The sequence below is a fragment of the Daldinia loculata genome, assembly GCF_022478755.1.
Source record: "Daldinia loculata strain CBS 113971 unplaced genomic scaffold F4817scaffold_33, whole genome shotgun sequence".
NCBI lineage: Eukaryota > Fungi > Ascomycota > Sordariomycetes > Xylariales > Hypoxylaceae > Daldinia > Daldinia loculata.
The window spans coordinates 236456-250646 of record NW_026054887.1 but is presented as its reverse complement, the minus strand read 5'-3'; the positions used below and the strand labels follow the sequence as shown (position 1 = coordinate 250646).

General features: G+C 46.2%; 3 protein-coding genes across 3 annotated transcripts; 2 read left to right on the top strand and 1 right to left on the bottom strand.

Moving 5' to 3' along the window:
- Positions 1–824: 824 nt before the first annotated feature.
- Positions 825–9957, bottom strand: F4817DRAFT_341432 (uncharacterized protein). Its single transcript, XM_049303751.1, has 9 exons — positions 8586–9957; positions 8375–8537; positions 5616–8313; positions 5203–5566; positions 3752–5152; positions 3651–3702; positions 1472–3597; positions 1347–1403; positions 825–1291 (listed from the first exon to the last, which is right to left on the bottom strand). The coding sequence occupies exons 1-9, from the start codon at positions 9220–9222 to the stop codon at positions 1209–1211; spliced, it is 7581 nt and encodes a 2526-aa protein (XP_049157903.1). The 5' UTR covers positions 9223–9957; the 3' UTR covers positions 825–1208.
- A 1527-nt stretch (positions 9958–11484) lies between these two features.
- F4817DRAFT_341424 (uncharacterized protein) lies at positions 11485–12628 on the top strand. Its single transcript, XM_049303750.1, has 3 exons — positions 11485–11597; positions 11699–12180; positions 12236–12628. The coding sequence occupies exons 1-3, from the start codon at positions 11527–11529 to the stop codon at positions 12511–12513; spliced, it is 831 nt and encodes a 276-aa protein (XP_049157902.1). The 5' UTR covers positions 11485–11526; the 3' UTR covers positions 12514–12628.
- Positions 12629–12689: 61 nt separating this feature from the next.
- F4817DRAFT_341421 (uncharacterized protein) lies at positions 12690–14125 on the top strand. Its single transcript, XM_049303749.1, has 4 exons — positions 12690–12790; positions 12848–12956; positions 13024–13074; positions 13177–14125. Exons 2-4 carry the CDS (start codon positions 12892–12894, stop codon positions 13799–13801), a joined length of 741 nt encoding a protein of 246 aa, XP_049157901.1. The 5' UTR covers positions 12690–12790; positions 12848–12891; the 3' UTR covers positions 13802–14125.
- Positions 14126–14191: the final 66 nt, after the last annotated feature.

Sequence of the window (14191 nt, the reverse complement as noted above, 5' to 3'; positions counted from 1 at the left end):
ACCTCGAAGTGTTGGCCAACCAGATGTCCTGCGGCTTTCTCCCCCGCATCTTCCCTCGGCGGCTACAATAATCAGAATGACCTAAATATAGATGCCGGACTCGGTACCCGACCATTAAACCCCCTGCTACACATCGAAGCTAGACTTATACTAGTTAGATACCGAATGATTCTAGCAAGGGGTTCGATCCAAAAATAGATCCCATGTCCACGTCGGTCCATTGTTGACGGGCAGTCGGGTTTAACAAAAAGTGCAATCTTCTGAATCTGCAATGTTGTTTTTCACCAGAGAAGCACCCGGTAGCTATACCAGCAAGGTAGCATTTAGTTTTGCATTCACATCTACTTACGTCTACTTACGGATTACATATTGTTCATCAACGTGAACAACCAATCATACCTGGTCCTTGTTACTGCACCTTCAACGGATTGTTGTGATTCCGAGAGAAGAGCTCGAACCTCCATTCACTTACTCCTCCTCCTACATCTTCTCATGCTCGTCTAGCGCCAACCACGGTTGACATACTTTTATCATATTACTTCAACCTGATGGCTAACCATTCAAGTACTACGTAATTATTAATATGTCTGGTTAACCGACAACATATTTTTAGCAGCAGTTGTTTCAAACAAGTTATAAGACTTTTCCTGTGTAACTCTGCTTTCGTAGCTCAGTGGCTAATTGCAATCAAATCATCATATTGCTCCTTTTTTTCGCCTTACTGTAACTAACTCACGTAAAGGCGAATAAGCTGGGTATTCCGTGCTGAAAAGTAAGCAAACCAGCAAACCAGCAAACCTACGATTTCCACCCCTCCTGGCCCTCCTGGCCCTCCTGGCCCTCCTGGCTTGGACATCATCCATCGCAAACGCACCGCACTATCTTGTGAGAATTGCTATGTAATAAACCATAACTCGTACAATTAGACGTCCTAATCGAGCATGACTAGAATCGTCCGCCTCTCTTCCTGCTTACGCCAGAAGAATGTCCTTGTGTAAAGTATCATTTTGTCCATCCCTTAAGACGCCTACCACGCCAGTGCTATGCATTGTCTCTAGTTTACCTTTCCATTTATCCGGCCGGCCTGTCATCGCATCTTATATCATCAGTCGTATGTTACAACAGCCCGTTCGTCTTAGCTGCCCCTAATCGCTGCATTAACTTAAACGGTGGCTAAAGGGAATGTTTCGTAGGAACCTGAGGTTTACTTATACTAGATCACGGTCGATTTGCATGCTGAGATCTGTCAAGTTATCCATCTGTTCCGAAGAGCCGACCGACTGCTCCCAATCTTGGGCTTTGTCAGTCATAGTCCATGGTGGCGGTGGTAGAGTCGCTCCACATACCGGAACCGTCCTCTTCAATTTCGTCGACTGTCAGTCTGACCATCGGTTCCAAAACAACTATTCCAGAGTTAGCACGCAATAGGCCTAGCGGGCGACCTGCCACCTTCCAGCATAGGAATTCGTACCTTGACGGAGTTCCATATACTGTGCCCTAAGACCATCATCCAGCTCCTCGTTGAGACTAAAGTATGGCTCACACTTCTTGAGCACTCGGTCCAAGGGGTCTATCGTGTATTTGGCTGCCTGCGCTGCCCGAGAAACGTATGTGTCCCGTAGATACTCTAGACATGAGACAGCCAGACGCCTGACCACGGAAATTATTGCCTGCGACCTTTCAAGCCCCCCATTGATCTCCCCGAATGTAGGCGAGGGTCCGTGCCTGAACAACTTCTCCTGTAGAAAGTTGTCTACATCATCGCTAACTGCATGGTCGATGTATCCGAGAAGTCCCGGGGCCCATTTCGGGATGTTCTCCAAGCTATGTAACCGGATGATATCGCTTGTCTCACCCGTATTTCTTGCCCCATTAAAGATATCTCGTTGGAAGTCAAAAAAGGCTCGGCCTTCTGCGTTCTGCAGGCTCCTGCACTGGTTGGATATATAGCTGATTAGGCGATGGACACTGTCGTATTGAGTACTGTAGCGGCAGTATGTTACGGCAACACGAAGGAAAGGCGACACCATATGAGAAGTCAAGTCTCCAGTGATATTAAATCGTAATGTCAGGTATACCTTGAAATCCATTGGCGGGGCAAAGCCCATGAGGCGTCTGACAATAGAATCGGTAGCGGCTGGATTCTGGTTGAGAGAGATGAGCTTTTCCGTAAAAACGTTTGCTTGACCTCTAGCCCAATCCCGGTATAGAATATTACACTCTTCGACCGTGAACGGAACCGGTTCATCTTGGAGGCCTAGTGATAATCGACCATGAGCATCCTCCGGGAACCTTCCCGGACCAGGTACTAGATCTATGGCCGCCATAAGCTCGTCAATAAGGGCGATAATGTTTTCATAGCTGGGTGGTCTCGCCGACCTTCTTGATACTGTATTGAGCAGTCTGGCATATTGTGAGGGAAGATCAAAAACCTGGTCAACTGCGATCACCATGATAAGTCTGACTAGGAAGTCCCTATCCAGGAACGCCAATGCTTCATAACGTCCCATTCGGGCGAATTCAAGCATGGTTCCAAAGCATTCCGGCCAGGAATTAAGACGTGTGTGGAAGCTCTCCCAAACGTACAAGAAGATATCTAAAGTCATATCCACTATGCTCAAACCCCGGTCCACTGTGCTGGAAAGTACTATATCATCGTCGTTATCGAGCGGGCCGTACTCCTCTGGAAAGGCGGTTTTGAGGGTTAAAATGACAAATATGAACATTTTCCCTATATCCTGACGCACGCCGAGATCTGAGTTTCTCTGTAGGAGCATGCGTAACGCTTCCTTGTGCTGGCTAAAATAATCGAAGAACGAGTAACAGCACATAGTACACCGTTGACAGACTTTGACTAAAAGATGTTTAAGTTGGTCGTAATCCGGCAAGTCCTTAGCTCGCGATGCAATTTGGTCTAGATGACCGAGCGCCGTCTGCATCGCTAGATTTTCTTTTGTGTGTTCTTTTGAGCATATAGTACCCCACGTATTAACGAGTACTTCGCACACAAAAGGCATGTGAGCCGGATCATAGAGACAATGGCGCTGCACTATTGACCAGTTATCTTCCTTGACTTGAGACTCGAGGCTCCTAGGAAGATTGCACCGGAAAGGACCGACTTGACCAGATGCCGTTAACATATCTTGCTCCTTCTGCAGCGAGGTAGAGCGCTGGTAGAATAACATATAAGCACTATATACCTTCTCATAGGCAGCACCAGCCTCAAATTGTGGGCGGTAGTCTGGTCCTCCAAAGCAAGCGCTTTCCATCTGTGAGGGATCCCACGACGTAACTATCTCGTCGTTGAATTCAACCCAAGATGGTGTGCTACTTGCAGTTGGCCGTTCTCGGATATACGAATAGTAGTGACCGGACTCCGCGGTCCCGGAATGCACGAGAATCCCTACTAGTTCGAACATGTCTGGCTCGGTACTGCCAGAAGGATCGCTTAGATGTTCAATAGTATAGGGCTGCATGTTTATCTTGTTTGGAAATGGGAAGTAGTCGTTGATTTTGCTTCGTGTTAAAGTCCTCAGGCTAAAGTCAAATCTCTTTAGGTGAAAGATCAAGTTATCGGGAATATCCTTGAGGCACGCTCTGCTCATATAGTTAGCGGTGTCGGTAGTGAATATATAGAACGCTAGACTTGCCTTTTGACTGCATCCACATGTCTATCGCAATCGGAACACTTGTACTTGTTATCTAGAATTGTTAGACTAGTGCACGATAATTAGGAATGGTACAGACATACCTCCTTCCATGATTTCGCCGTCCACGTAGGCTTGGAGACTTTCCTCGAGACCCGCTTTGCCTTTGATGTCACACTGGATCGCGGAGAAGGGCTCGATACGTTCCGAGATATGTTGGCATTCTTTGGACTTCACTTGCTGGACCAACTCACCGCCATAAATCGACCTCAGCTTCTTCTTGTCGGCTTCCAAAGGCAACTGTGCCTCCCATCGATCAAAAAGAAGACTATAAAATTCGTCCACGTCCATTTGGTTGTGGATATCAATAGGCGCCTCGTCGTAAGTCATGATCTGGCTAACACAGCCCGAAGGTTCTACGAAGCGTCGTCGGCTATCCTGGAGAAACGCGAAGAGTGTCTGGGTCTCGTGAAGTAATGAGTGCGTCAGCGGGTTTCGCACTCGCCTCTCAAGTATAAAGCGGCGGAATCCAACGTTCATGAAGAGTTGTGTGAAGAGTGAGTTCAAATAGCAAGTATTCGAAAGGTTTCGTAGCCCGGAATATCCACATGACGATCTAATAGCATTCGACCTTTCAAAAAGCTGCGGGAGGTCATACTTGTACGTCTCCATACCGTCCTCGGTAGGACGGAAAGACGTTAGTGTATCCAGGTCTTGGAGTAAACGGGTAGATAGTGCCACATCCTCTTTGACCAAGGCGAGTATAATATCGTATAGTATAGTCCGCGAAGGGGTGTGGAGAATCACCTTAGGCACCAGTTCCATATCTTCATCTTCAGGTGGAAAGAGATGCCGAGAAAACAACTCCGATGCGAAGCTAGGAGGGAACTGGACCCGTTCCTTTCTGGCTGATGCCTCCCTGATACCGACAATTAAGATCATGACAAGCCCATGTGCCACAACGTCCGTGTCCGGATGGGCTATGTCCTCCGTAGTCGTGTGCGAGAGCAGGAGTTCCCCACATTGCCTGAGACAAGTGGGCAAGTCAACAACGCTGGAGCTCTGCTCGTTGAGCTTTTGGAACAGCTGAAAAGAGGTATTAAACGTCTCTTCGCATTTGTTCGGTTCTTTAACAGCGAGATGTACCAGCTGGAATATAATAGGCCAGAACAGTTCGGCAAAATCTAACGCCTTCGCGCCAGGTACAGCACGTCCGTGTAGGCTCTTAGCAGTAATCAGCCCAGCGATACTCCTCCTCACAATAGGACGGGGATCGTTAAGCACAAGGCGCTGGACCACCTTTTGCAACCCAATCTGATCCCGAAACCCCTTCCAGAACACCCCACTCTTCGCACAGGATTCGAGTAGGGCTTCAAATGATCGGCTAATCAGTTCTATGCTGAGCTGGTTTGTTTGAGCTGAGGCGGCGCCCATAAGAATTGCCGAAAGCCTTCCCTGAAGGTTTGGGCTTAAGAGTTGCACCACCGTTCCAGTATCCGTGATTTCTTAACACAGTTAGCCAGTAGTCCAGTAGCAGATGCGCAATATTACGTACCCTCTAAGAGATTAATAAAACTGTCTACCAGCTCAAGACTTAGCTTGAGCTGAAGAGCCTCGCTCGAACCTCGTTCGACAACCTCGGAATCACAAATTGCTGCAATGACTAGGGACATTGCCCTCGCCGAAGCATCGTGCTGGTCATTTGTCGATTTTAAATGGGTCTCACAATCCTGCGAAGATACCTGCATCACGTTGCTCTTGAGCCGTCGAGTGCTAAGATATTCACGAAGAGCATGCAGTGCATACAGCGATTTGAAAGGCTGTCCAAGTGGGAAGACATCTCGATAAGAAGTCGCGGGATCTTCAAACGCCGTCAGGATTGAATCGTCAGCCGGGAGCGAAACTAGAAAGTGATAGATCTAACGACATGTGAGCACGTTCCTAAATATTACGCAAGAAGGAGCCTACCTCTCTCGCTAGCTTCTCTTCCATGCTTAAATACTCCCATAGGTCCTTGAAGTGACTCAGGATCTCGATATCAAGTGGCGAAGCTCCTGGTTTTATGCGCCTAGGAGAAGTCGTAATGCCAGTCTCTTTCTTGACAAGGATCAGCCCGGTTTTTATGTCAAGCTCCTCGATCGACTTGCATATTGCGCTTTCTGATGGCGCTAGAGGTTGTCCGCGATAATACAGCCGGTAGTTGTCAAATCCTGTAGCTTCGCGCAAACTAGCGAGTAGTGAAGCCGCTGTATTTCTGAGCCCGATATCTAAGGATTTTATATCTGTTTGATCATTACCATCAAATGATTGATACTTCAAGTCCGCAGATTCGCCATCGACCGGGCTAGGAGCCTGGAGCATGAGAGACCGCAAATCAGGCGCCGCAAAATGGGGCCTGGTTTGCAGCGCCTTCAGAAGTGCTATAAGAACCTGCAGGGATCTTGTGAATTGTAACTCATGTTCCTCATGTTGCTCTTTAGACGGTACGATCATCGTGAGCTCGCTATCTTCATTCGAGTTGCCATCGCTAAATTCCTTTAAGCTTTGGGCTGCACATTTGAGCTGCTGTAGGCACCGTTGCACCAGAGCAAAATGAACCCTCCTTGCGCGATGAAGTGGATACGATAAAATTATCTTGCTGTCGACATAAATATCATCAACTAGCGTAGAAATGGCCGTTTCTTCAATGGTGTGGCATGGAGCCGTCAATATCATCTGCCAAAGTAGTTCGAGCCCAGAAGACTTGACACTGTCTTCGTCATCAAGGACCATACCATTGACATCGTTTGCAAGAGGAATAATGGCTTCTCTAACGAACGCGAGAGAGCCCGCGCAGTAACAGCTAGGTGGTAGTTGGGGTAAATACTCTCGCAAGCAAGCATTGAGGAAAGGGTTATCTAGGCGTGTCCTCTTAAGTGCCGCATTTAAGTCGTCCCAGGCAGCTTTTCTATCGTCCTGGCATGCTGCGCCATTCCCAACCAAAAGATCCCAGAGACGCCGGCCGAGCTCTGAATCGATGGTGGAACCATGGTTCACAATAATGGCGGAAATAATCCTTCGACGAGCATGGCCTATTGGATTTGCATAAACCGGAGAAAATCCAAGGTCTTTCGCATTGGCAATCGTAGATTCTAGTTCGTCAACCAGAAGCCGCGTCAGGTCGTGATCGGATATCAACATCTGCAGTGCCGGGGAATTGCCCATAAGTGTACTTAGTACATGGAGACTCCCCGACGTGCTTCGAGATTTGGCCGCAATATCATGCACACAACTCATCCATATGTTTTCACGTCCTGCCGGGTCGGGGCCTGAGTGTAAAAGAGCACTGAACTTCGACAAAGCGAAGTGGTGTATTTCCGGGTATAATACAGAGCCTTGTGGTCCAAGTATAGACGACTCTTGAAGTAACCGAACACATATTTTGTAGGGCGAAAGAGGGACCAATTGGTAAGGTAGTATCTTCTCCTGCATTTGCTTTGTAACCTGGTCGAAAAGATCACGCATGCAAGAAGAGAAAGACTCTATCGGTAGACTATAGAATTTCTCACACATATAGCAGAGACTTTCCAGCTCGAGGAGACCAACTACCTTAGACATCATGCGAACTATGGCATCAGAGATTCGGGGATCCTGGGTTGACGTCAAAGTTTGCCAAAGTAATTCTGTCTGCGTGGCAGTGTAAGTTTTAGTGACGGCTAGGAATCCAACAATATTAAAGCTGGTTTGGGTAATCTCTGGGTGACACGTTGGCCCAAGAAGATAGTCGACGATCCCAGTTTTAACCAGATAACTAGATAAATATCGAAGGTAGGCCAAGTAGGGAATATCATCTCCTAATTCCTGTCGTTCCATATACGTCCTCCATTGCACAACGAGATCTTCGCATAGGTGCGATGTTGCTGCGACTCTAAGTTGCATCTGACGTGATCTCACTAGCTTGCAGCATATGCGCATTTTCCATTCTAATGAGAGAGCCTCTTGTCTGAACCTGTCTTGAAGATCAGGATGCATTTTTCGGTGGTCCTCGAGTATTTGGGCGGTTTCGATAGTGTCACCGAACAAGCTAAATTTGAAAATTGACGTGAGACAGCTAATGAGATCCATGGCCGTTCCAGAACCCAGATTGTTGGTAGACTTCTCGATCACGATGTCCATGGCCTCCGAGACCTTTACGAAAAATTTGAGGCCGAAGATCATGTTTCTCCTTGAGCGGTCAAGTACTGATGGAGAATAAAAGTTGGGAGGTGACAGCTTTCGATAGCTATCACGCACAAGGCTGTCCGTGAGGGAAGTGATTCCGGCAAGATTATCCATTACCTTCTTAGGACATCGCGTGAGATTAGTCGTAATTAATTCAGTAAAGCGGCTCAATTGAACCTGTAGGCCATCACTGCTTGCTTGAAGTACGTCAAGCGGCTCTAAGACTCCCGGATGGTTCGCAGGGATGTATCCGTTAATAACAGTATGGTTGTCTTCCTTACCCGCAAGGCTGCTAAATAATCGAAGGAAGCTTGGAGATATCAAGTCAAAGTCGCTGCCCTCCTTCTTTATGACTTGCAGTAGTGTTCGGCAGTCAACTAGGAGAAGGAATCCGGTTAGTCTAGCAATCTGCATAAACATCTGACTAACGATGTCTCGAGTGTGATTGGATTTCGAAGAGCCGTGCCTAAAGAGGGAACATCGTCGTTAGTCAAGTCATATTGGTGAAAGGCTTGGATTATGCATACCGATGGCCTATAGAACAAAAAAGCTCAGGAAGAGCCTGCCAAAACTGTCTATTTTCTTGGTATGCCTCTATGACCACAGGGTAGAATTCGATATGTGCGCATGATAGGTATGAATTTAGCCAATTATTCAGTTCATGTAGGGCATCGTCGACATGCGAGGATTCTAGTTTAAAGTTAGAGCGTTGACGGAAGTTGGGAAATCTCGACGCACGTTGTCGAAAATAATCTGCGAGACGAACAACCGTCTCGTGATATGACTCTCCATCAGTATGATATGGAAAATCAAGCATGACAGCACCAAATTTCGTCACTCTTTCGACTGGTAGAAGCGTTATGTTGGGTTCCATATCATAGAGCGAGAGGTCATCCTCGATTGCTGCTTCTGGACTATCAAGCTCGGACGTTGGTGACGATGCATCTTCGGCCGAAGGTACTTGTATCATATTCACCTCCGGTTCTTCGACGCTAACTTTTATACTGTCTTTGCGGAATTGCGCAGGTGTGGGAGATGGAGGGGAGGAAGGCGTATTCTCAAGGCTGTCAGCATTCCTAAGGTTGATAGTGACCTTACTAGAAACAGGTTCGGCAGCAGGCTCTGAACGAGCCGGCGTACTCGGGGGAAGTTGCTCTGGCGAGTCGACCCTCATGATGTTAGAGTCGGAAGGGGTTCTTTCGCCGCCTGAGGATGGAATGGTTTCGACTGACGAGCTCCTAGAACCAGAAAGGGAGGTCCTACGACGTTTTCGGGAAGAAGAATCACCGTCGTCAAAAGGGTTAGGTCGAGTTGAGCAGGGCTCAGAGGAGACGGCTCGTTCTCGCGGCTCGGATGATCTCGAATCCTGATCCATCTGTACCTTGCTGACAGGGTCGGGAATGGTGGAAATCGTGGAGCTCCAGACAAAGCTTGAGGCGTTCGCGCGAGAAGGCTCGGCGGCTGCTGCTGGACTCCAGAATTAGCATGTGGGTTGAGGAAAGATAGGCGGGGTAAAACACTGGGAAAATAAACACAATAGAATAGACGGCAAGAGAAGAAAGAGAAGAATAAAAGACAATCAAAGGTCTATAAGGGGTATCATCAAAGTGTCGAAAGAAGAGGAAAATGATTCTCGTAAACTGCAAGAACGATAATGAGAATTCCCTTGGTCAAAGAAGCGGCCGGGGAATAAAACAGATAGGCACCTGTAATAGTTTGTGACGATAGAAGATAGACGATAGACGTTGGTTGGAGAAGCTCCAGTTACTTTCCAGTTACTTTGTTAGTGATGGGGACTTTTCTTTGGGACTCTGGCGTCAGTGGTGCGAGTGTGAAGGAAGCTAATGGTGGGGGAGGGGCGTGTGGAGAACTTGGTTAGGAAGGCAGCCCTGGCAAAGTGGGAAACAAGAGCTCAGCTACCCGCTACAGTAGCAGCATTACCTGGGACTAGCTAATAAATTGCTAATCCTAGGCAGGTGGGAGGTAGGGGTTCTTTGTCCATCTTTCCCCGGGGGGCCAATCTCTATCGCGCGATCTCTCGAAGATTTCCAATATCGAAAATTTCCAATGACGAAGCTTGAAATGTGACGCAAGGTGGGTTAACCACTTACCTCACATGAGAAAAACGGCAACCAGCTCGAAGAGTGTTGTAATGCTTTGACCACCGTTGGAAGCTCTAATGCTCTAATGCTCTAATGCGTAGAGGTAGGCATACATGTAGATGACAGGTAGGTTAACTAGATGAATAGATGTATGCAACGAGAACGCGAACGCGAACGCGAATAAAAGCCCCCTCGGCGTACCTGATTGAATAATCAGGGTTCTTAATAGAGAGACAGAATGTGACACTGAACCAAGTGGGTAGATTAAATAATCGGGCAAGGCTGTGAGTCGAAGATTGCCTTGGGATGGTTTTGTCTCGAAAGAATACCTGGATATATCACAGTAGCTGTTGGATGATTAATGAAAAGTGCCAGAATTAGGCGACGCTAGTGCATTCTTGAAGTGGGGAAGATGTGCAGAAGATGTGCAAAAGGACGTGCGTACGCTGTGCTACAATAGGAGTATTGAGTATTGACGTAGTTATCAGTACTATACCATGTGAATTAGGTAAGTACAAAATGTTGAGATAGTGCTTTACACTATACAACTTCTAATCTCTCAACAATAGGTGACGAACGTCGGGGAGGCCTGCAACCAGCTATCGGTAGGGCGCCCAATATCCGGATATGATGCAAGATTGGAAGACGTATGCACAACGGAATACGATGCAATTATTTTCCAAGCTAATCGTAACAAATTGTACATACTACCAACATATATGTCGGTACATGTAGGGAAAGTCAACTTACTTTAGCGGGTCTATGTAGGCTGCAGGGCCAGGCTAGATACCGAGGTCCTGGTCTGTTGTGTTGCCAGGCTGCCAGGCTGCCAGGGCAAGCAATTAGGCGCCGTCCTCCACTTAAATACCATGTAGAGGTGGTTAAAGTTCTAGAAGCGCCTGCTTTTAGGCAAATGTTGATACATATGTGCACGCACGTAAGTGTATTAAGTGAACTTAGGTACCTAGATGTTTTCACCTTTTGAGATTGTTATTCTGACTTGTATCCTTCTCTCCACTGCTATAGATAATATTAAAATCAACATAAAGGATGTTTGAACATGGTCGCAAATATACATCTTTTGCCCATAGGTACATAGCCTATCTAGCTGAAGTACATACATGCAGACTAGGATGTACACAATGCATTTGGCCATCCCCAGCTTAAATGATTTGGAGTTGTCAGCTGTTCCTACACCACATAGTAGCGTAAAGTCTTCAGAGGCTTGTAATGTTGAAGGGCTCATATGCATTTCGATGGGATAGCATATTCTAATATTTAACAGACATCAAACTACCTAACACAAGGCACACAGTGAGTGTACATAATATACTGCAAGCAGGGCCAATGGATTTACTATCTTAGTTGGCCGAGTTAGCCGTATTACATGTAGTGTACCCCCTACACTATGCACATACAAAAGCGGAACAGGTGGGCTGTGAAGGACTTGGTTCCAACAGGTATTAAAACACATAAATATTGAAATATATACTATCCCACCTAGGTAAAAAACAGTGCCTGAGGATATCTGCATCCCCAAGTCCCAAGTCCCAAGTCCCAAGTCCCAAGTGTTAGAGATGGGATTCGATGCCCTATCAAGGCTAAAAAGCGCTCGAGTAGCCACGGAAGAGTACCTTAAAGAGAAATGGTAACTTTTCCACATTTCCCCTTCATCCCTTAAATGCCGCTTATTCAAAGGTCCTCGCTATTTCTAATATTCGAGTGTCTGACATATGGTTTCCTTAACAGGGAACACAGAAAATCGCGAAGTTCTTCGGAGATAGAGGAGGATGTAGCCAAAGCCGAAGAAGAACGTCGTCGGCGGGAAAAGAACGAATTTCTCAACCTAGTTTTGGCGAAGATTACTGGGGAGTCAGCTATCGAGATGCCGCTGTTACAGTGGGATCCGATTGCGTCTCGTAGGGCCGTTTTCTTAATCACCACGCTTATCGAGTTCGGCAGATTTGAATTGTCCAAAAATACGTACAAGTTGCTTGCTAAACATGTCGGCATGAGCCAACATAGTGTCAGCCACTGGGCATTATGCGTGATTGACCGCAGCTTCAACCCTTCTTACTGTTACGACTTAATGAGTGATCAGATGGCACTTAATGCTATTGGTAAAAGCTACTTTCGGGTAGCCGAGATTACCCCAGAATTCATCCAAACATGGAGCTCATGTTACTATATCGGGGAGACGACGAAATCTCATGAAGAGATACAAAGAATAGGTAAGTAGGCGCTAAGACGGAGACGCCAAATTCTTTTGCTAATATTGAGCTCTAGGAGCTAATCATATGTCGGTTCACCCACGCTACAACCTCTTAACAAGCAATTGTCAGGACATGGCAGAAAGCCTTGTAAGAGAGTTATGCGACGGCAGGATAATCAGTCAAGCCAAACTAAGCGAAGAGCTATCTTTGGTGTCTCCGAAGATAGCCCTTGACTTGATGGTAGCGCGGTTGAGGTCCAAGATAGAAGTTTTAGATGAGCATGAGGATAGTGATACTGTGAAAGCAGATATGGATACTATCAAAGGACTATGGCATAAAGTCCATCGATAATCATTATTGATTTTTTTATACCACAACGATTAGTAAGATATAGAAAATGCATCATACTAGTACTAAATGTATAGGTACATATCTGTAGAGTAAAAATAAACGTGCAATTTTCTACGACGACGGCTTACAGGTAAGATTTCGTCTATTTGATATTTTGAGAGCTTAGACTCGTGCACAGACCAACAAACCCATATTAGGTTCAATAGGTGCGACACGATTCCACTAAGAAACTTATTCCAGTTTCTAAAACAATACGGATATACAACAGCAGCGAGAAGTACAAAAATTGCAGCTTCTGAATTAAATTGAATTTCGCCTAACTACATAGCCACAGTACGGGGGTGAATTGCATACTTTTTGCGTTAATTCGGGCTATGCATGAAGATGGAAAGGAGAAAGAAAATCGTCTATCAGCTAGACACGCCCTATTCAGCTGTATCATGGTAGGAAACACAAGCCTTTTGCTTTTCCACTCCAACAAGTTTAACACACCGATGCTAACGATGCCAGGCCTAGCGTGACTATCAATGACCAAGAAACCATCTTAGAACTTCTATGCAAGTGAGTCAAGAGTCCCTCAGATCATTCTCTCAGTCTAAGAACCTAGAACCTAGAACCTAGAAGAATCATTTCCGTGTCCTCCATGCTGACATATTAGAGTAGCTTGCTTACACCTCTGGGTCAGTACCGGTCAGAGTATGTTGAGTTGTCGAAAGGCAAACGCGAAAAGAAACGGAAACGCAAAGTTTCAACCACACATTCTGAAAACGTTCCGTCTCCTCCTTCTCCGGAGTTAAAGTCGTATGTAGACGTCGGACTTACAACTGTCACGCGTCATCTACAGGAGTTAGCATCTAAAGCACAAGCCGTGGAGGCCAATTCGGACGACAAACTCCCTACTCAGGATGTTTCTCGCCGCTCCTATTCAGCCATCTTCGTAGCCCGATCTGGACAACCAAACGTTCTTAATGGACATCTCCCACAAATGGCGGCGATTGCTTCAAATTCACATCCTGAACAGATGCCTATTAGGCTAGTAGGATTGTCAAAGTCATGTGAGGATCGTCTATCTGAGTCGCTGGGTATACCCCGTGTTTCCTGCATTGGAATCCGCGAAGGTGCCCCTGATTCTAAGGCGTTGATTGAATTCACAGCCAAGCATGTTCCTACCATTAATATACAGTGGATGGAAGAGGCGAAGAAAGCGGAATACAAGGCAACCAATATTAACACGATTGAGACGTTCGTTGGTACTAAGAAGCAGCATAACCGTGGATTGCCTGGGTAATGATATTAGTTGATATATATATTATTCGGATATATATATCGAAACAAGAATCCTATCTTTTACGAGACGTTGGTCATGTTCAACAGCTAAATGTACCCGTCTAGAGAACGTCTTACTTTGGATATAGAGTCCCTTGCCTGGGTGAGATATGGAAATCAAAGTGACTATTCCCCGTATGCCATACCATATTTACAAGACCCTAATAATATAGATATCCATTTTTATCAGGTCATACCTTTATGCCAACCTAGGTAGCCTTTATCTAGTTGATTTCGTTTGCACTTGCGTGGGTGCCTGCATCTGCAAACACCAGTCTGAACCAGAGTATGTTGCTATATGTGTATCCTACTGATGCATTCAGAGCTAATCGCGTTTTAAATACCTAAAATA

Coding starts and splice junctions, on each gene's coding strand:
- F4817DRAFT_341432 (XM_049303751.1), bottom strand. CDS start 9,222: ATGGATCAGGATTCGAGATCATCCGAGCCGCGAGAACGAGCCGTCTCC. Junction 8,538..8,585: donor CGCAGATTATTTTCGACAAC/GTGCGTCGAGAT, acceptor ACTTTAAACTAG/AATCCTCGCATGTCGACGAT. Junction 1,404..1,471: donor GTATATGGAACTCCGTCAAG/GTACGAATTCCT, acceptor ACTCTGGAATAG/TTGTTTTGGAACCGATGGTC.
- F4817DRAFT_341424 (XM_049303750.1), top strand. CDS start 11,527: ATGGGATTCGATGCCCTATCAAGGCTAAAAAGCGCTCGAGTAGCCACG. Junction 11,598..11,698: donor GAGTACCTTAAAGAGAAATG/GTAACTTTTCCA, acceptor TTTCCTTAACAG/GGAACACAGAAAATCGCGAA. Junction 12,181..12,235: donor TGAAGAGATACAAAGAATAG/GTAAGTAGGCGC, acceptor ATTGAGCTCTAG/GAGCTAATCATATGTCGGTT.
- F4817DRAFT_341421 (XM_049303749.1), top strand. CDS start 12,892: ATGAAGATGGAAAGGAGAAAGAAAATCGTCTATCAGCTAGACACGCCC. Junction 12,957..13,023: donor CCCTATTCAGCTGTATCATG/GTAGGAAACACA, acceptor TAACGATGCCAG/GCCTAGCGTGACTATCAATG. Junction 13,075..13,176: donor ATCTTAGAACTTCTATGCAA/GTGAGTCAAGAG, acceptor ATATTAGAGTAG/CTTGCTTACACCTCTGGGTC.